At 34.7% G+C, this 22,400-nt stretch overlaps 1 protein-coding gene across 2 annotated transcripts in view; it reads right to left on the minus strand.

Annotated features, from left to right (window-relative positions):
• WDR47 (WD repeat domain 47) overlaps positions 1-22,400 on the minus strand; it is a 60,611-nt gene that overhangs the window by 13,034 nt on the left and 25,177 nt on the right. For both annotated transcript variants that reach the window (XM_055403689.2, XM_088835536.1), the window contains 6 exons: positions 19,833-19,917; positions 17,457-18,259; positions 13,689-13,812; positions 7,705-7,883; positions 4,345-4,602; positions 812-887 (listed from right to left, as the gene is read on the minus strand). In XM_055403689.2, the coding sequence (XP_055259664.2) occupies positions 812-887; positions 4,345-4,602; positions 7,705-7,883; positions 13,689-13,812; positions 17,457-18,259; positions 19,833-19,917 (1,525 nt within the window). The remainder of the gene's footprint in view (positions 1-811; positions 888-4,344; positions 4,603-7,704; positions 7,884-13,688; positions 13,813-17,456; positions 18,260-19,832; positions 19,918-22,400) is intronic.

The raw sequence follows: 22,400 nt of genomic DNA on the forward strand, positions 1-22,400 counted from the left end.
GCATAGCTACAATTTTACTTGCTCTTCTCCAGTGTATTTAAATTTTTTAAAAATCCGCTGCCATTTAAAAAATAGATTTCACATAAAAATCCAACTTTCCAGGTTTTCTTGAAAAATCAAAAGAACTGGAAACATTAGGTCAGAATATTTCTTTGTTCAAGGGACAAATATTCCTATGAACATATCACAGAAATAATCAACTTTATTCATTTATGTCACCTGTTTGGTCCCATAAGCATCTGAAATAATAACTTTGTTTATGGGATTAAAATTCGAACTAGAGAAAATAAGACAGAGTGAAGGTGTATACTAGTTAGGGAAAGATATCTGGTTCCAAAGCAAAAAACAAATGTATTGATGCACAGTCCAAAGGAGTAAAGATATTAAATATCTTAGCTAACTAAGGGTTCAGAGAGTAGTGACACAGCTCCAACTCACGCACCAAGATCACCACTGAATCATTAATATGAATACTCTCAAAATGTGATTTCTCAGCAACCCCTTCACGTCACTCAGTGAAAACCACCTTGAGATTACTACCACCATTAACAATAAGGACTACTTAAAGATGGTTCTCGGAGAAGGCAATGGCAAGCCACTCCAGTGTTCTTGCCTGGAGAATCCCAGGGATGGGGGAGCCTGGTGGGCTTCCATCTATGGGGTCACACAGAGTCGGACACGACTGAAGTGACTTAGCAGCAGCAGCAGCAAAGATGGTTCTTTCCTTAAATTGAGAATTCCTTGACAAGTAAATATACTTCCTGTGCAAGTAAATATAAAAATAATGAAACCTCCTTCCCCTTAGTATTACCTCTTCCTCTCTTGATCTTGATAGATTCCCTGAAGAATCTCCAAGAGGTGGCTTAATGACTGAAAGTTCTGATGAACTGTGTGAATAGAAAGAAATTCAAGTACCATTTACTCTGAATATCAAAACAGGAACTAATTTACCCTTTCAATCTCTAATATTTATTTCTTTGGGGGTTATAATATTTATTTATAACCCACACTGATACCAGTCATAATTACTTTCTGGAGCCATTTGCTAAGAGATGCTAGATTCCATAATACAAAGCATAGTTAGTCGTAAGGAAGGAATGAGAAGCCATTCTGGGAAAAAGATTAAGTCAAACTGTACAAATTTCATAGTAAGATGTCCACTACCTTTTCCCTGCTTAGTGCCAGAATCCTGGTCACTATGGTTTAGTTTTGACCTAAGGAGGAAACTGGATTGCTCTTTAGAACAATTATCCGGTCCAAGAGAAAAGACTAACAGAAACTAGACAGTTGAGGGTCCCACAATAAAACAATGTTTCTATTTAATCACTTTTTTTGTGAGGCCAACAGGTAAACAGATGTATCCATACCTGTGTCCCTTCCTTCCAACTAGCCATTTTAAAAAAATACCTCACTTCTTACAAATGCTTGAAGAAAGCCTCCTAAATAAAAATACAGAGTCTAGGAAATTCCCCGGTGGTCCAATGGTTAGGAGTCCGTGCTTCCACTGCAAGGGACACAGGTTCCAACCCTTGTCAGGGAACTAAGATACCGCAAGTCACAGGACACAGTCAAAACAAAATTTTTAAATGGAGACTAAAGAAACTCCAATACTTTGGCCACCTCATGCGACAAGTTGACTCACTGGAAAAGACTCTGATGCTGGGAAGGATTGGGGGCGGGAGGAGAAGGGGACGACAGAGAATGAGATGGCTGGATGGCATCACCGACTCTGTGGACATGAGTTTGAGTGAACTCCAGGAGTTGGTGATGGACAGGGAGGCCTGGCGTGCTGTGATTCATGGGGTCGCAAAGAGTCGGACACAACTGAGGGACTGAACTGAACTGAAAGACAATAAAGGAAACAAAAGCTACCAAAATATAATTAAAATCCTTAGAAATACAAGAGGAAACAATGCAAGAAAAATATCTATTTAAAAACCTAAGGAAAATTAGAGAATAATAAAGAGCTTGGAAGATAAAAATAATACCAAAAAAGAAAATAGAGCTAAGAAAATTGCTACATAAATGTTTTCAATATTCTAGTATTTATGAATCTAGATTAAAAGAGCCCATAAAGTATCTAGAAAAATGAAGTAAAACAGACCTGCTCTGATGTATATCATGAAGCTTTAGAACATCAGGGAAGACAAAGTCCTAAAAAATTCTATAGTAGAAAAAGCAGCAGTCCTCATTCAAAGGATCAGATCACAATGGCATCAGACTTTTCAATATGTACATGACCATGAAGTGATGCCTTTGAAACTCTGAGGAGTGATTTCCATTGTAGAATTCTTTACTCAGCTATACTAAAAAGTCAAAAATGAATATTTAGACACGCAAGGTCTCAGAAACTTCTCTGATGTTGTACCCCTTTTCAGGAAACTACATGAGATCCTGAAAACAGGAAATCCAATTCAGGGAAGAGGCAAAGGAAACTCCCAAGAGAATAGTGAAGGACCATCCCAGGACTCTGTAGGCCTGAATAAAATGGCTTAGAAGTAATAAACATAAAGTGAAGCAGGAACAATCCTGGAGGGGTGTTTCCCAGGGGGTAAAGAAAAATGGGAAGAAAAAGTACCTGACATTTTTTACTGTAATGAGGAGTTTTATGATTTTACAGTTCTGTCACAGTGTCTGCAGATAGTTTAGTGATAGATACCAAGAAAACTAAGCATGTGCATACATACAGATGCACACCAAAAAGGAGGCAATTACTCTCTCCATGAAAAAAAGTTCTGCGAAAAGGAAATATATTCTTAGTATATGACTCAGTTGTAAATAACATTTACATGGCCATACTAATGTTAACACTAGTTAACCTATTTTGTTTAGTTTTTAAACAAAAACCAACATATATTAGAAGAAGGTGTAGACAAAATTAGTATGTTGTGGGTAAGTAGTGAGAGGGTAACAGGCAGGAAGGCCAGGAGTCTCCAAACGGAGGAAATAGGCTGCAAGTGTCAGACATTTTTATCTCTCTTAAATGGCAGGAGGAAACAAACTAGATATTTTTTCCTTCTCTATTCACATTTAAAAGGTTTTTCTTAAAATACTGTGTTGCTATAATGACACCTGGTTTCACCTTAAGTTAACTATTCTCAAAACCTTGAGTTAACCAATGCATTTTTCTTATAGAAATGTTGTCTTAAGCTATGTTAACGTACTATGCATTTACCCCAGACTCTGTCTTCAAGTCAGTTCCACCTAATGGCTCAGAACCTACTTGACAAACCAGTATGTTATACTCAGATATTTTTCCCCTAATCTATGTAAACGAAACTATTTGTAGGGTAATCTGCCCTTCTACAAGATTCAAGTCAATCATTTTATGGCCCGGAATGAATCATCTGGTGCCAAGATTATCCCAAAATGCATCTTATGGGTGAGGGGCCTGGTGCCATTCTGAGTTTTAAGACATTCCTTTCTTTCATTAACAGACTGCTAGTGACTATATAACATCCAGTTGAAGACTAGCAGGGGGGTACTTTTTCTGCCCCGTTCTGATGCCTATGTCAGAAGCTTTCTCTATCTCCTTTATACTTTAATAAAACTTCATCACACAAAAGCTCTGAGCGATCAAGCCTTGTCTCTGGCCCCAGATTGAATTCTTCTCCTCCAGAGGCCAAGAATCCCAGCATCTTTTTATTCAGCAACAACCTTTCAGTAGTATGGTACCTAAATCTAACTGGCAGGGGATCAAGGGATAATAAAAACAGCAATAGAAGCATATTTTTCAGAAATGTGGAGACACATTCCTTAAGTATAAAACTAGAGCTTTTGATACTAACTCTATAAAGCCAGTTCTATACAAATGCCAGGAGCAAGTTATGCATTTTAAAATGAACCACTCTAAGGTGGTTTAATAGATGAAGAAAATGCTCAACTATTTCCACTGCATAAGTTAACACCTGTTTACTAATGATAGCAAGATGAAAATTTTTCTCTGACTAGTGAAAACATAAAGATGCAAGAATTCTCAATTGCTGTAACTAACAGAGCTGCCAAGACTCTTACTGCAACCACTCCACCATGTCATAAAACAACTTTTTATGCCCTGGAAGTCTGTGAATTAAAAGATTATTTGTTGAAAGGTACCAATGGCAAGGGGAAAAAACTGGGGAGAATATAAAGCCTAAAGCTGTATGATCTCTGAGTAAAATGGGTTATAGAAAATAGAATTGTCTTGGTGGTGGTAAGAAAGCAAAAAGAAAAATAGGAGAATAAAGACAATTAAGAGATTCAGAAGTTAGTAGAAGAGAATAGATAAGAGAAATTCAACTCTCTAAGTTTCTATTTATTAGTTTGAAGTTAACATTTCCAGGTCTTACAAAGTAAAGCACTTACATTTGATTTCCACAAGGTGATTCCTCAAGAAAAGGTACATGATTTACTGATCCAGGAATACGAGGAGTACTTGCATGAATATTTGAAGCATCATGGGTTAATCTCTGACTAGAATCATGGGGTGGTGTAGAAAAACTAGTTACAGAAGAATTATTAGATCCATTGCCTTTGCTCCCATTACATTGCTGGTTGAGCGCTGGTACCTCATTACCAAGGCTATCCATTCCAATATTTAATTCCCCAAGCTTTTGAATGGACCTATAAAATAAAATAATATAATTATATTAAAATAAAAACTTAGTCATATTCCTAACATATAGAATATTGAAAGTCTGAGACGGTAAATACATGCACATATAACATATATGACAAGTTTAGTACTAAAATTTACCATCATCAGTTTAAGACACAATCAAGAAACTGCAAGAAGATCCAAATTTTCCTATAAGATACCACTGTAAGAGAGATAAGACATAACAGGTATCACTGAATTTTCAAAAGTACCTTTTACCAAACAGAAAAAAAAAAAAAATCTGTTTCTACTCCAGTATAACTTTGGTTCAATTTTCAACATGAAAATTAATTTCCCAAAATAATGAAAATATCACCAATACCAAATTTTTCACCAATAAAACAAGCCATTTTCATTTCATGAAATGAAATGATATTACTGTCTAGTAATATCATATCAACTAGGAAATGGATGACTAGTACAAACCATGATGGGACAAAGTCAAGTGGCATCCCCATTATTCACACATTCACTCATTCAATTCATTTATTCATTCTACAAAAAAACATTTGCCAGGCTCTGATCTAGGCACCAGGGAGATTAAACAGGGAGCAAAACAAGGTAGCCTGAGCGCTTTTCCCTCACTGCAAGTCAGAGTAGCCTGACTCCTTATGCTGGACTCAGGGCTCCAAAGGGCACTTTGGAGGAAGCTGTCAGACTCTCAAGAATTAGCCAAGAACTGGCCCAGAATCACCTTCTCCAGCCTGGATAAGAGAGAGGACTACATAAGGGATGTGACTACCAAGAGGTGTTGTGGTTCACTGTGTTTTCTAATTTTTTAAATTAAACATTTAGTGTTCATGTATGTGTGTATGCGTGTGCACTTGTGCATGCATGTATGTGTGGGTTTAGGGTTTTTAAAAGACCTTAAAAGATCAGTTTAAAATTATTAAACAAATTGGCAGCCTTTACTAAATATTTATCAGTTAAAATTTTTAAGTAAATAGCATTTCTATGAAACACTAATCTTGTTAAATGCTCCCCATATAAAAAAAAATTCTTCAGTCAAGTAAATGTGGGAAATGCTAAGTATAAAGAGTCTAAAATGCTAACATAATTTTGTCTCACTCAAGTTAGGGAAGATGGGGAAGGGGCAGAATATGCCTATAATAAGAGCCAATTATTAGTAACAGAAAATATCAGAAGTAGTGATATAATACTGTTAATAATAAGCCTATGATACTTTAGCTGATTTTTTTCAGTAAGTTCTATTACATAACATGACTCTTATTTCTCTAACTCTTTCTATGCCTCTGGAAAGGAAGAAGCAAAATTTAATTCTGGAAACGGTGTTCTGCTGCTAGAATGACTTGAAAGACTAAAACATTAAGGGGGAAAAGATATATTTTAATTTCTAGTTTTTATCTCTATTCAATTTGTCCTTGGTATTAGTCAGATACTTTAATGTCCTGGTACATAAAAGTGAAAGTCTAGGGAAAAAAATCAAATAAAAGTATTAAAGAGTTAGAAAAAAGAATAGATAAGGAAAGGTTAAGAAAACAACAAATTTTATATGAAACTAATTTATAAAAGTTTAGAATAAACATCCACTGATATTTATAACAGACCTGGTTATTCTATGAACTTTTATAACATACTTACCTTTAGTATAATTTAAAATTCTAATCACTAAAGAAATTGAGAATAGTTGTTATGCCCTAAACTGAACCTAAATTATAAGGAAAAATTCTTTTAATTTTAAGATAATGAATTCTATTATTACAATGAATTCTATTTATAATTATCTTTACAGAAAAATAAACCATCTTGAATAGTTTAACTTTTTTTCTGAGCAAGGACATCCATACTACTGGAATCATAGAACCTTGTCACTTTTTGTTCTGACAATGTTAAGTATCTGCTTTCACTAAAAAAGAAGACGGGCAGTCAAATTGCAACCATGACTTTTACTGATATGAAGACAATATCCAAGAACCAGAAGTAGCAGTTCATCATTATCAGTATAATTCTGATAAGACAGTGACTTGATCAGAGGTGACAAGAAAATGATCTTCAAAGTAAATGTTCAGAGGACCACCTAGACTCTAGATACCACTATAAATGTTCCTTGTGTGAAGGTCTGAAGACAGGATCAGTTTCAGGCTCACTGACTTGCATAACCCACAGAATGTCAAGCGGATTACTTCCAATACTACTGAACCAAGTAAGGACAGTCACCACTGCACTGCCCAATTATAATCATGACGATGCATGCATGTGTGTGTGCTCAGTAATGTCTGACTCTTTTGCAACCCCATGGACTATATAACAGCTCACCAGGTTCCACTGTCCATGGAATTCTCCAGGCAAGAATGCTGGAGTGGGCTGCCATTTCCTACTCCAAATCATGATGACAGTCAACATTTATGGCATGCCTCCTATATGCCAGAAATTACTCTAAGTAATTTTTAAATATATGTTAACTCAATCTTCCAACAACTCTAGCTCAATTAAGTATACATATTCTGGTTTACAGATTTCTAAAAAAAGAAAAAAAAATGTTACCATGTGTTCACCTATAATCAAAAATAGTAAGTTCATACATTTTAGAAGAAATTAGAAAGAATCATTTTAATATTCTGAATTCAATAAAATCTGAAAATTTAAGCTCTCAAGATAACAATAAAATAACAGCTACCACTTAATATAGTGTTTACTCTATGCCAGGTACTGTTCTAAGTATTTTATGTAGGTTAATTCATTTAATCTTCATGGCAACCCTGTGAAACAGATGAGGAAACAAGCAAACTGAAGACAGTAATTTCCCCTACGTCTTCAGCTACCCTGGGACATGGCCAGATGCAGAAGCAGTCCACTTTCAGCCTATATGCTGAAACCACCATGCTCACCGCTCCCTTTGCTCAGATGTGAAAGGCCATTTAACAGAAGGACAAAACTGGATGAGCCCTCAGACTTCTGTGACTGAAGAGATTATGTAACTCCACACTACTTGAAACACTTAAAAAGCCTTAAAATTTCAAACTATACACAGAAAGTAGCAGTTACTGCATGCTCTTAATAGCTTTTAAATAATTCCTCATATTTTAAAAAGTGACTAAAAGACCAACCTATTAAGGAATTGTTCGGTAAGATTCTGCTGCTGATCAGGACCATCCTCCTGATTCACACCTCCTTCAAGCAGCATCTGCTGGTATATCTGTCGCTGTTGCTCCTTCTGTTCTAAGTGCTGTTGATAGCGCAATCTTTGCCTATAATATTCTTGAAACTGCTCTGTTGAATCTCGAAGCTTAAAAATATAAAAAAAAAAATGTCTGAGCAGACTATGATTGAATATGTCATCACTCAACAGCAACTTCCATAAGTGCTGCATAAAACATATAGATGGCAATCAGAAAATACTTAATATATTGGATCTTTGAAAAATAACATAGTACACATGAGTCTTAACAGTCAAATAGATCAGATCAATTAATTTGCTCTATTCCACAGTAAAAGACTGACCAAAACAAATGATCATCCCGGATCCCTTACTAACACAAATAAAAACAGACTACAGTTGTCACAAGGACGACATGAATATAGAATACAAATGTAAAGACTAGCACAAATCTATATTACTAGGAAAAAATACTGAGGGACTACATTAATATTTAATAAATACAATAGTAACCTTGTCTAACAAAATTTAAGCATGTAAGTGGCTTGTGGCTTAATAGGTTACTCTGGAAGGAAGCTTATAAAATTTCCTTCTAAAACAATACTCTAATTCAAATGGCTCTTCACAAGAAAATAGAATAAATAGAGGTTAAACTCAGCAGTCTCAACATTCCTACTTCATTCTTCTAAAAGAACTACATAGTACTCAACTTAAAGGACTTAGATATTACAGTGAATTCCAATATTGACAAAGAAAGACCCTTCTGCCAAGCTAGAGTGTAGTCAAATTACAGAGATCGTATGAACTGGATCATCTCTAAAACTGGCCAACACTGACAGTAAGCTTAACCAAAAGTCCTGTATGACTGACTAAAGCTAAAACTGTCTCTCTTTCCCAGAGAATAGTAATGGTCTCCCTCTATTTTATAACTTACAGCAATAACTCTGGAACAAAATTATCTCTATGTCCTTTACAAAAATTTTTTTGAGGTAAAATAAATATAAAAATTGTAATTTTAACCATTCAATGTGGAATTCAGTGGCATTAGAGTCATAGTGTTACATAACCACCACTATTATCTATTTCCCCTAACAGAAACTCTATAACCATTAGGCAATAACTCCCATTTCCTTCTTCCTCTAACGCCTGCTAACTTCTATCCCATTTTCTGTCTTATGAATTTACTTATCCTAGATATATCATGTAAATGGAATCATACAGTATCTGTCCTTTTGTGTCTGAATTATTTCACTTAACACAATGTTTTCAAGGTTCATCCAAGTTGCAGCCTATGTCAGACTTCATTCCTTTTTATGGCTGGGTAATACGCCATTGTATGGATACATCACTTTTGAACCTGTGGATGTACATGAGTTATTTCTACCTTTTGGCCACAGTGAATAATGATGCTATGAACATGGATGTACAGTTATCTATTTGAGCCTTTGTTTTCAAAGCTTTTGGGTATACACCTAGAAGTAAAATGACTGGGTCATATAGTAATTTTTTAGATTTTTGAGGTACCACGAAACTACAGTGACTACACCATTTTATATACCAACCAGAAAAGTATGAGGCCTCAGATTTCTCTATTTTCTCACTAACACATTACTTACTACTGCTTTGATTTTAGCCTTTTAGCCATTCTAGTAACTGCAAAATTATACTTCACTGTGGTTTTGATGTGCATTTCCCTAATGACAAGTGATATTGGGCATTTTTCTCATGTACTTATTGGCCATTTATAGACATCTGGCCAATTTGGAGAACTGTCTATTCAACTCCTTTTTTAAAATGGATTTTTTTATTGTTGAGTTGTAGTAGTTCTTTATTTTTCTAGATACTAAAACCTTACCAGATAAATAATTTGCAAATATTTTTCCCATTCTGGAGGCTGTCCTTTCAGTTTATTGATAATGTCCCTTGATGCAAAAAAGTTTTTAATTTTGATGAAGTTCAATTTTTGCATTTGTTGCTTAAGCTTGTGGAATTATACCTAAGAACATATTACAAAATCTAAGGTTGTAAAAATTAATCCCCATGTTTTCTTCTGAGTTTTATACTTTTGTAGGTCCTGTGCTTAAGTTGTTGATCTTGTTTTAGTTAATTTTTATATACAGTGTGAGGCAGAGGTCCAACTTCCTTTTTCGCATGTGGAAATCCAGATACCTAGCAACATCTGTTGAAAAGATTATTTCTCCCCCACTGAGTTTTAGACTTGGCACCCATGTCAAAAATCAACTGGTCACAGATATATGAAATTACTTCTGGCCTCTCAATTTATTCCACTGGTCTATATGCCTATCCTTATACAAGAACTACAGTTTTAATTACTGTAGCTTTATAGTAAGTTTTGAAATTATGAAATGTGAGTCCTATAATTTTGTATTTCTTTTTGCAAAATTATTTTGGCTATTGTTTGCTGCAATTTCAAGTATTTGAGTATTAGCTTTTCCATTACTACAGAAGAGACAGTGGAATTTTTTCACAGGAATTACATGAAATTTGTAAATAATGTTGGGTAGTACTGACATCTTAACAGTATTAAATCCTCCCATTCATGAACACAGAATGTCTTTTCATTTATTTAGGTCTTCTTTAACTTCTTTTAGTAATGTTTTGTAGATTTTGGCATACAAATTTTTCACCTCAATTTATTCCCAAGTATTTTATCCTTTTATATGCTGCTATAAACAAAACTGCTTTCTTAATTTCCTCTCCTGATTGTTCACTGATGTATACAGAAACACAAACAATTTTCATGTGTTGATCTTGTACCCTGCAACTTTGCTGAACCTATTCATAAGCTTTAAAGCTGTCATGTGGATTCTTACTGATGATATATAATATTTATGTCATCTGTGAACAGACACAGCTTTACTTCTTCCTTCCCAACTTACTTATTTTTCTGGTCTAACTGCTCTGGACAGAACTTGTAATAAATGTTGAAGTAACAATTGTGAAAGCAGGCATCCTTATCTTTGTTCCTGATCATAGGGAGAAAACTTTAAGTCATTCCCCATTAAGTATGATATTAGCTTGCTTCGGTTTTCCATAAATAATCTTCACCATGCTGAGGAAGTTCCATTCTATTATTAGTTCTCTGAGAGTTTTTAACAGCAAAGAGTGTTTGATTTTGTCAAATGTCTTTTCTGCATCAATTGAGACAATCACATGTTGTTTATTTTTTCCTTCATTCTATTAATGTGATTATTAAACTGAAAGTTTTCTATGTTGAACCACCACGCTTGCATCCTGCAATCAATCCACTTGGTCAAGATGTATAATCCTTTTAATATGCTATGGTTTTGGCTTGCTAGTATTTTGTTGATTTTTGCTTATATATTCATAATACATACTGGTCTGTAGTTTTTTTCCCTAATATTTTCACTTGGCTTTGCTATAATGGTAATGCTGAACTCATAGAATGAGTTAGGAAGTATTCCCTCCTCTTTTATTTTTTGGAAAATTTTGAGGATTATTGTTAACTCTTCCTAAAAGTTTATAGAATTCACCAGTAAAGCCATCTGATCCTTGTCTTTCCTTTGTTGGAAAGCTTTTTGATTACTGATTCAATTCTTTACTTAATATGGATCTGTTGAGATTTTCTATTTCTTTCCAAGTGAGTTTAGTAATTTGCTTCTAAAGAATTTGTCCACTTCATCTAAGTTATTTAATATGTTAGTTTACAAATGGTCATAGTATTCTTATAATCCTTTTTATTGTTGTAAGGTAGATATGCTAAGTCGCTTCAGTCGTGTCCGACTCTGCGACCCTATGGGCTGTAGCCCACCAGGTTCCTCTGTCCATGGGATTTTCCAGGCAAGAATACTGGAGTGGGTTGCCATTTCCTCCTCCAGGGGATCTTCCTGACCCAGGGATCAAACCCACATCTCTTTTGTCTCCTGCACTGGCAGGTGGGTTCTTAACCACTAGTGCCACCTGTAAGGGAAGCCCTGTAAGGTAGTTTTATTTATTTTAGTTATTGGTTTTTTCCTTTGTCAGTCAAGCTAAGGGCTTATCAATTTTGTTGATCTTTTCAAAGAACCAACTTTTGATTTTGTTGATTCTCCCTGTTGTTTCCCTTTTCTCTTTTATTTCTCTCTCCTCTAATCTTTATTATTTCCTTCCTTCTGCAAGCTTGCTCTTCCTTTTTCTGGCTCTTCAAGGCATAAAGTTATTAATTTGGGATCCTTCTTCTTTTTTTAATGTAAGCATTTGCAGCTACAAATTTATCCCTGAGCTCTGCTTTTGCTGCATTCCATAAGCTTGTTGTATACTTGTTATGTTGTACTCATTTTCATTAGTCTCTAAGTGTTTTCTAATTTCCCCTTGTGATTTTTTCTTTGACCCACTGGTTGTTTAAGAATTTAAAAATTTTCCTTGTTATTCATTTCTAGCCTCATTCTTCTGGTCAGAGAAAATACTTACATGATTTTAAATCTTTTAAAATAATAGTATTGAGTCCTAAGATATGGTCTATCCTGAAGAACACTGCATGTGCACTGCAGAAGAATGTGTACTCCACTATTGTTGAGTATTCTACAGACGTCTGTTAGTGCTAATTGGTTTACAGCATTGTTCAAGTCCTCTATATTCTTACTGATGGCTTCTGTAGATAGTCTGTCCATTACTGCAGGTATGGTATTGAAACCTCCAACTATTATTGCAGAACAGTCTATTTCTCCCTTCAGCTTTGCCAATGTTTGCTTCATATATTTTGGGATACTGTTGTTTGGTATATATCCATATGTACTTTTAAGGATAATTTTTCAACCTCATTCTTAATATTTAGTCAAACACACAAAAAAATGTATTCAACTTATTAAACCTACTCACCCCTTATAAGTGAGATATTATATATATGATAAAATTTGCACCTTATTTCACAATACAATTTACAATTTCCTTTTCAAAGCACCACAGAAAAATAAACTAGAACTCTAAAGGCTTAGAAAAGGTGTGATGGTGGTGATAGTTGAGTTGCAAAGTCACGTCCAACTCTTGTGACCTCATGAACTGTAGCCTGCTAGGCTCCTCTGTTTATGCTATTTCCCAAGTAAGAATACTGGAGTGGGGGCTTCCCTAGGGACCCAGTGATAAAGAATCCACCTGTCAATGCAGGAGACACGGGTTCAACCTCTGGTCTGGGAAGATCCCACATACTGAGAAGCAACTAAGTCCACGTGCCACAACTATTGAGCCTGTGCACTGGAAGCCCAAGAGCCACAACTACTGAAGCCCATGCACCCAGAGAGTCCATGCTACACAGTAAGAAAATTCATTGAAATGAGAAGCCTGTGCACAGTAGCCAGAGAACAGCCCCCACTTGCTTCAATGAGAGAAAAGCCCACGCAGCAATGAAGACCAACACAGCCTAATAAATAAATACTTTTATTTAAAAAAAATAAAAAAGAATAGTTGAGTGGGTTGCCATTTCTTTCTCCAGGGGGTCTTCCCGACCCAGAGATCAAACTCACATCTACTGCATTGCAAGCGGATTCTTTTACTGCTGAGCCAGCAGGGAAGCAGAGATAAGGTATTATTCTACATTATAAATGTCATAATTTCTTGCTCATTAAATCTACTTAGTAAAATATAGAGCACATATCCTAAAATACAAGTTGTCTACTTTTAATACAAATTCAATTACATGAATGCTCAAACATGCAGAAGCAATATCAACTGTGATATTTTAAATTGTTAATAAATTCATACATTAAAAATGCTCTAAGATATATAATGATAACTAAACAAACAAACTACAAATTCTTAAAGAAGAGAGGAGAAATGATCTAATTAATAAGAAAATCTAGGTATTCTCTCTGCTCCTCTGAAATAACAGAAAATTCTTTTAAAATTCTGTCCAAGCAAATAGTATTACTTCTTACAAAATGGATAACTCTAAAAGACCTGAGATGTAGTAAACATTACCTCATTTTTTTCTTGCTTAGCTGGTCCTGGATTCTGTGCTCCATTTGCAGGCTCCTTTTCTGAAACTGAACTCTGGCCCAGGATTTCACTGCTGATAGGTCTCTGTGCCTCAACAGGTGTATCACTTTGGGGTAACAAATGAAAAGGAAGAAGTAGGGGTAAAGAAAAATGTAATGTAGTTAGAGAAATTTTAATTTAAAAGAGGCATATTTAGCTTAAGTATATATTAAATGCACAAAAACAGATTTTAAACTTTACTTTTTTCTCTTAAGTACTATATGTAAGGGATTTTAAAAAAATAGAATGTGCTAATAATGAAAGAGCATTGGATTATTAAGCAAGGAGGGTAGGGACTCCCATCTAAAAGAGTACGTGTGGCCTTGGGAAATCACTTACACTCTCTGTGGCTCGGCTTCATCTACAAATTAATAGGTCAAATGACCTAAAGCCTAAATTCTCTTAAAGAACTCAATCTGTTATTCTGTTATCCAAACATCAATTTTCTTTCCTCCAATATATTTCAATAAAAAGAATAGTTGAGGTTTTATTAAAAGGCTTTCTTTGATTTATTTGCACTTAACATAAAACTGAAACATCTTTCAAATATTTTTAATGTATACTAATCAGTAAGTTTGATGTCTTATGTCAGGTTGTTCCTTGTCGTCTTCTTCACACTGGCAATTTCTACTTTTCATAGTTACGCTGTTTAAAAATTTTAATAACTAACATTATCCAAAGATGACAAATACCACATTCACAAAGATTACCTATCAGTAACAGATACCATGGGAACAAGTACAAAAGTAAAGTGAATTTTGTCTTCAATTAATTTGATTATGAGATGACTTCATAATGGCCTTTCCAGACATAAGTATGTAAGACATATTAAAATAGAGGTCTAGGGTTTAGGAAAGCAGAGCTAGATAGTTATCTTCACAAAGGTACCATTAGTTAGGAGCCTAGTAGTCATAAATATCTAGACATATATACACACACATGCACCCTGAGGAGGAAGTAGAAAGATCTGGGAAGAGTTTTCAGTTACAGGACTATGCTGTAAACTGCTACTGACCAAAGGAAGATCCATTTTAATCCAAAAGTAGAATTTGTAAGAATTATTAACTGTGTAGATAGAATAAAACAATTTATAAAGTAACATTTAATTTTGCAATTTATACAGCACTTCCATATACATTATCTCATTTAATCTGCACAGTGACCTGTAAAACAGATTAAAACTCCCATTTCACAGATGAGTAAACAGACTCAAAAAAGGCATGTTCCCAAAACTGCATAGTTAGTAAACAAAGTTAGGACTTGAATCCAGGTCTTTGGACTCCAAATCCAATGCTGGCCCAAGTTTGGGAATAGATTTTTTTTCCCTACGATTTAATTTTGAGACCATTATATTGCATAGTCACGGCTTGCATATTTCAACTGCTTTTTCTTCCTTTTTTATTTTGAGTTGCTTTCTGTTCAAGTGAAAAGACATCCTTCAAAATGCTACACACTCTTTTATAAACTTTTCTTGTGGGTTTTATCTTCTTCACCATAGTAACTCAACCATTATATCCTGGGGATGCAGCATGGTGCTAGCACAGAGTAGACAATCAAATATTTTTAAATAAATATTGAAATCAAACATATATTACCACAAGCAAACGTCTCTTTATGTGGCATTTTAACATAATTGATCTGAGCTTCCCACATTTTCTAATTATACCTAAAACATTTTTCAAAACCAGGTAAACTTTTTCCAAAATAAATTTTTATACTTTATCAACAGCCAAATAGCTCTTCTATAACATGTTATTAGTAGCTCTTTTGACAAACTGTCCCTTCCAAGGGTATGAGCCCTGAAGGAGGGAAATCTGTATTTATTAAGCACCAAGCACAAGCTTACCCCTCTGCTAGGAACTTTATCTCACTCTGCAAGTCAACACTCTATTTTATAGAGGAGGTCATTGAGGCTCAGAGAGATTAAGTAACCATTCCAAGATCATGCAGCTAGAAAATGGCAAGGCTATTATTCAAACTGTAGTCTGGCTCCAAAGACCATGTTCTACTCACTGTTCTATACTGCTTTGCCTCCTAAGTTTTCCAGTTTCAGAGACGTGACAGATGTTTTCTGGGCTATTACTACTGCTCAGCTAAAAACACACGTGTTACTCACCTTTTAACAAGTCACATTTTACCCCGCTATAAAGGTCTAATAACTTCACTTCTCCCCATCTTTATTCAGTCAGTTCTCAATTACAGTACTTTCTTTACAAGGGAAACAGCACATGTAGAGTCACATTTGGCTAGCTGTTTGTGTTGTTGGTTTTTTTCCTTTATAAAGACAATCCCACTGATGCACAATTCCAAACGTGCTATTCATTATATTGACCAAGAAGCTCCTATCATCTCATATACTCAGAAAAATGTCACTAGTTCCCCCAGAAGCTCAGCATCCCAGACAGCAAAAATTTTCTCTAAAGGGATTGAAAAAGTCAAAGAAAAGTTTAAGATAGTCTCTACCAATACTCAAGATTCTCTATTTCTTTAGGATTTAAATAATAGGATGCCCTATATTAAATTATACTCATTCGTTTTCATCACTAGATATCATCTTTATCTTTCAAATATAAAATACAGAGCAGTAAGATGCCTTAGGAAGTCACCCTAGGCTTTAGGAAGTCCCCTCACTTAACTGATTCTAGAATCCTCTCCTTTCTTTAAAGAACGTTAAAGAAAATCATACCCACCACCCCCAACAATCCCACAGCAACTTAACAGAAAATGCTTCCACAAATATTTATCCTGTAATTCTTATGCCATAACTAAATATCTCCTCTTATTTTAATTAGAAACAGAAATTCCGAGTCCAGTGCTTCTTCCTCAATACAGAATGCTGTCAACTATCCTATGTGAATAGTAAAAGTTTTCATTTTTATGCTCTTTTAATAAATTTATTGCAGTCAATAGTAATGATTCATAGTATCAACTGTGAGAACAGGAAACCAGCCATGTGTCCCAATGGGATTCCTGGAAAACTGAGACAGGAAGTTTCTTAAGCCTTGATATAAAGAACAGATCATCAAGAAATCATTATTTCATGCAGGATTTGAAAGAAAAACTGAGTGGCAGTTTTAACACTTAAATTCCTTATGTGTGTATATATATATATATACATAAAGAATTACTAAAGATAACTGGAAATAACCAGAGATTTTTATATATATACATGTTCAATATAGTAGTATTTACAGGAAATTATCTACTCTCCTACAATAAGGAATTAGGTAAAACTATGATACAGTCATATAAAGGAATAATGCACATACCCTTAATCACTGACCTCAATAAACGTTTAAGAATATGGGAACAATTCATGATCTATCAAGCGAATAAAAGCAAATTGTATGAAAATATATATAGCACCTTCCCAATTTTTAAAAACGTATTCATAGGAAAAACATTGGTCATCTAAGTGTGAGATTGTGTGGGATTTTAATTCTCTTACTGATAATCTTCCATATTTCCAAAATTTCTTAATACGTATGCACTGCCTTTATAACCAGCAAAATGATAATACGGGACATAAAAATAAAGATTTTCCTAGATAATATTATCAAAATTTTTAAAACTCCTTACAAATAAAGTTTTAAAGACTAAACTAAACTTTCAACTAAAGAGACCTGAACATTTAGAAAACACACACACACTCCCCAATTAGATTATCTCACACTTATGAAGATCTGTCAATTTTTATAAGCACATACTTACCGTTCAGGGGATTCTTCATAAATACTGTGACATTCTGTATTCTCAAGCATGAGACTTCTGCTGAGGTTTTGTACTCCTGGATAATGGAAGTTAGCAAAGGAGTGTGACATTGGAGAAGTTTTGTTCCCAAGGTCTGAGATTCTCTTATCGTGACTGGTCAGTCCACAAGTGAGGCCATCTAAAGCAGGATTCAGAGAGCGGGTCATATAAGCATCAGCTGATTGAGGCCTTCTCATTGGAGATGATGGATAGGGAGAAAGTTTGCTGATAAGAGGTGTCAAAAGATCAGCATATGCAGCTTTTGTGGGTTTTAGAAGTTTGTCAACATGAATATTAAGCATTTTCTGTTCAAAAGCACAAGAGAAGACCGAAGATGGGAGATTCTGGAGCCATGACAATAAACTCAGATCCAAATCATCACACCCATTACCACATAAGAGGTCAATTCCAAGTAGTACTTCACTTTCTGTAATCTCTTCTCCTGTTGCTTTACTTTGACAAAATTCTACACAGCATTCATAAAGTAGGCCCTTCATTACAAGCTGAAATAAACGATTGTTACTTGCTTTAAAACCAGCCTCACTTAGCTTCCTATCAGCAGGGATGAATTCTGCAACCATGATACAAGCCTCTTCAAAGCAGTGAACTCGTGCAGTGCTGGGATTCCAGTCCTTAAATTCAGCATGATTGGTCAAACGAGGCAAAGTCAAAAGCAAACAGAGCTTGCTGTAGTCATCTTTAGAAGGACAGTACTCTTCCAGGGCATGTAAACATTGCACAGCTTCTTGCATGGTAAATTCCAGCTGTAAAAAAAACAAGTGCTATAAAGAGAGATCCTATGAGAGATGAAAACAATGAAAGTATTTTACTCAAAAATACTTTATAAACTTTCACAAACTGTTCAATTGCGAAGGAATAAACTAGTGTCAAAGAATACTCATATAATGGTGGGCTATATAACAACTTTCAAGCGAAGAATCAAAATGTTTTCTACTACTAAAATAAAGATTTTAAAATTTGGCTATTAGCATATTAAACTTTTACCTAGAAAAAAGTAAGGTAATTCAGACTTAATACTATCATTTTCAACGCATAATTTTTAAGAATAAGGATAATTAAGTTTTCGAGCAATGAAACTGAAGCATGCCAACATTCAACTGTTCACTATACCCTGCCATCACTCCAGCTTACCGAAAAAGCAAAAGAGCCATTCTCAAACTTGCCTTAGGACAAATGTGTGTGGGGAAAGAAAGCAAATCAGGAAAGGCAACATCTACAGTTCACTTTAACAAAAATGGTACAGATAGAACAAAAGGAAGCTTATCTAAAAGACAAAGTAATTTGTGCAGTGAATATTATCTTAGGATCATAAGCTTTCAGTGATGTAAGGAACTTCAGAAATTGCATAACACAGCTTCTATATCTTACCTGTGGGAAAAGGTAGGTGCAGATTTAACCTAAGTAATTCAGTTGATTAGTGACAAAGACAGAATGAAAATTCTTATTGACTCATTCATATTCCAGTGTTCTTTCCACTTTTTTTTATTTGGTCATGCCATCTGGCATGTGGAAGCTTAGTTCCCTGACCAGGGGTCAAACCCAAATCCTCTGCAGTGGAAGTGCTGAGTCTTTAACTATTAGACTACCAGGGAAGTACCTCTTTCCACCTTTAAACATCATTACCTGGCAAGCATTTCTCTACTGTTTCAATGATTACTTACTAGCACTTAATAAAAATTTCTTTGGTTTTGGATGCAACAATACTAACATTAAAACTTTAAAAGTAACTCTCTAACCAAAAAGAATTTAATATCATTAAATCTAAATTGTCATTAAAAAATAAACATTCTATTAAGAAACACCTCTGGGGAATTCGCTGGCTGTCAGTGATTAGGGCTCTGTGCTTTCACTGCCAAGGGCCTGGGTTCAACCCCTAGTTGGGGAACTAAGTTCCTACAAGTTGTACTACACAGCCAAAAAATAAAGGGTTTAAAAAATAAATAAATAAACCTCTGGATCAAAGAAAATACTGAAAAGACAGAAAGAAGAGGTAAACATAATTCACTTCTTGGAAAAGAAAAGAAGCAATGATATACTAATCAAGTCAAACATCTTCGACTATCTAGATCACCTTAAACAAGAGGGGCGCACACTCTCCAACCAAACAGCCATTTATGTGTATCATCTTTTCCTAAATCACAGAACAAATTCAGAAGGACTACAGATTGAAAGTACTACACCTGTAAAACAACAGATCTTGCCCCACCACCACTCATAGAAACTTTAACTCATGATACTAATCTTTTGTTTTAGTGAATAAAATACTTATGACTGAAACAAGACTATGGCGCAAACCTTCAGGAATAAAAATCTTACATGCTGGGGCTCATCTTCTGCTGACATTGCATTGTTAACACATAAAGCTTCTAAAAACTTCTGCTTCAGGATAATATAACGAAACCTGTGAAAAATAAAATATGAAACATTAAAATGATTAAAAGCTGAATTATAGCACAGGCTACAGTCCATGGGGTCGCAAAGAGTTGGACACGACTGAGTGACTAACTTTCACTGCCTTTCACTATAGCAATGTCAATGACTAGAAATGAAACTCAAGCTCCTAAAGCAAAATAGGCCAAGTTTTCTTATAGGATCAATTATTCCTCTCAAAAAATACTTTATTTATTTATTGTAAGTACCTTTGCTTTCAGAAAATTTTTAAAATATCTTATAAGGCTAATCACATTGAAGCCGTGTGTGTGTTGTGTTCAATCACTCATAAGCCATAATTAAAAGCCACAATTTAATACTCAAAGGAAGGATTTTATTTGAAATATTATTTCTAAGCAAACAATCAAGTTTTTATGGAAGATGTCAAAAGTCATCTAACATGAAATCAAAACATTTTATATTCCAAATATTTTATTTCCCAAAATATGTCTTTTCTTTTCAAACATGAGAAAGGTCTCATAGAGCTGAAAGGGTAGAATGAAATGAATAACACTGCTAAAAAGCCATAACTGTAGATTTAAAACTTTTTAAAAGGTACATTTCAGAGAGGGGAAAGGGAGAGTCTATCTGACTTGTCTATGAATCAAAAAATGTTGAGTGCCTTAAGCACTTTAAAGAAAAGTGCTTCTAAGGGCTGAAAGAAAATAATAATGAACCTTCACAGTCATTCTTCCAACCATTGTTGTAACAGCAAATATGTGCCAATAAAACAAAATCTCTGCCTTTAAAAAGAAGGGCATCTAATGAGACCAACTCATCTAATGCACATTAACAGATGACTGGATTAGGAAGTTGTGGTGTATGTGTATACACACATGCAATGAACTATTACTCGGCCATAAAAAAGAATGAAATAATGTCATTTGCAGCAACACGGATGGACCTAGAGATTGTCACACTGAGTGAAGTAAGTCAGAGAAGTGAAATATTATAAAGAATGGTACAAATGAACTTATTTTAAAAAAGAAACAGAGTTACAGATGTAGAAAACAATCTTATGATTAACAGTGGGAAAAAGGATAAAGTGGGAGATTGGAATTGACATATACACGCTACCATATATAGAACAGATAACTAATAAGGACCTACTGTTTAACACAGGGAACTCTACTCAATATTCTGTAATGACTCACACAGGACAAGAATCTAAAAAAGAGTGAATATACGTATATACGTAACTGAATTACTCTGCTGTGTACCTGAAACTAACACAACATCGTAAACCAACTATACTCCAATAAAAATTTTTAAAAAAGAAGTCATATAAGGATACTATGCGTACCAAAATAAGTTAAAGGAAGACAAATACTATATGATAACATTTATATGTGGAATCTAAAAAATAACATAAATGAATATACATATATACACAAAACAGACTCATAGTCATAGACAACAAACTTGTGGTTACTAAAGCTGGTGGCGGGGGATAAGTTAGGGGTATGAGGTTAACAGATGCAAACTACTATACATAAAACAGATAAGCAACAAAGATTGACTGTATAGCACAGAGAATTTGTAATAAGCTATAATGGAATATAGTCTGCAAAAATACTGAATCATTATGCTATATACCTGAAACTAACACAGTATTATAAGTCAACTATACTTCAATTTAAAAAACAAAAAGAAGAGAATCATCTAATAAATTCCATGGAATATGTATAGGATTCAGCAAGGTTTTGGGTTTCCCAGGTAGCTCAGCAGAAAAGAATCTGTCTGTAATACGAGACCCGGGTTCAATCCCTAGGTCGGGAAGATCCCCTGGAGAATGGAATGGCAACCCACTGCAGTATTTGCCTGGAGAATTCCACAGACAAAGGAGCCTGGAGGGCTACAGTCTCAGACAGAGTCAGACACGATTGAGTAACTAACACAGAGAAAGATTTTGAAGGAGTATGAAACCAACTCTATAAGAAATGGTGTGGGTCTTACAAGAACTGACTATGGGAAGATAATCAAGCATGTGCTGTGAAAAGGCAGAAGATGATATAAGGTAAATAAATAAATAAACAATGTACAAAAGCAAAGAAGTACCAAACAGCATGAATTATGGAGAATCAGAAACTAACATGAAGTTTCATTTCTGATAACGGTGGAGTAATTTGTATCTGGCTAACTTTTCTGCAAATAACAATTAAACCCTAGATAAAACCCAAAAATTATTTGAAAGCACGAAAGGGGAAAAAAAAAAAAAGGCTAGCACAACTAGAGGGAAGTCAATACATGAAAAAAGGGAACTTTAGGGAGTGAGATTCAAGGGTATAGGGCCTTCCAGTTGAGGTACTCCCCAATCCACACAGCATGAGCTAAAACTCAAAGAAAGCTGCAGTTTTACAGATTTTTGAGAAGTCAGAAAAAAGTCTGATATGCCAGAACAGCTGAAAAGTGGCAGAGAGGGTAGGAGGATCAAACCACAATGAAAAATATATA

This window comes from Moschus berezovskii, chromosome 4 (assembly GCF_049115385.1).
Source record: "Moschus berezovskii isolate FMDL1 chromosome 4, NW_MosBer_1.0, whole genome shotgun sequence".
NCBI lineage: Eukaryota > Metazoa > Chordata > Mammalia > Artiodactyla > Moschidae > Moschus > Moschus berezovskii.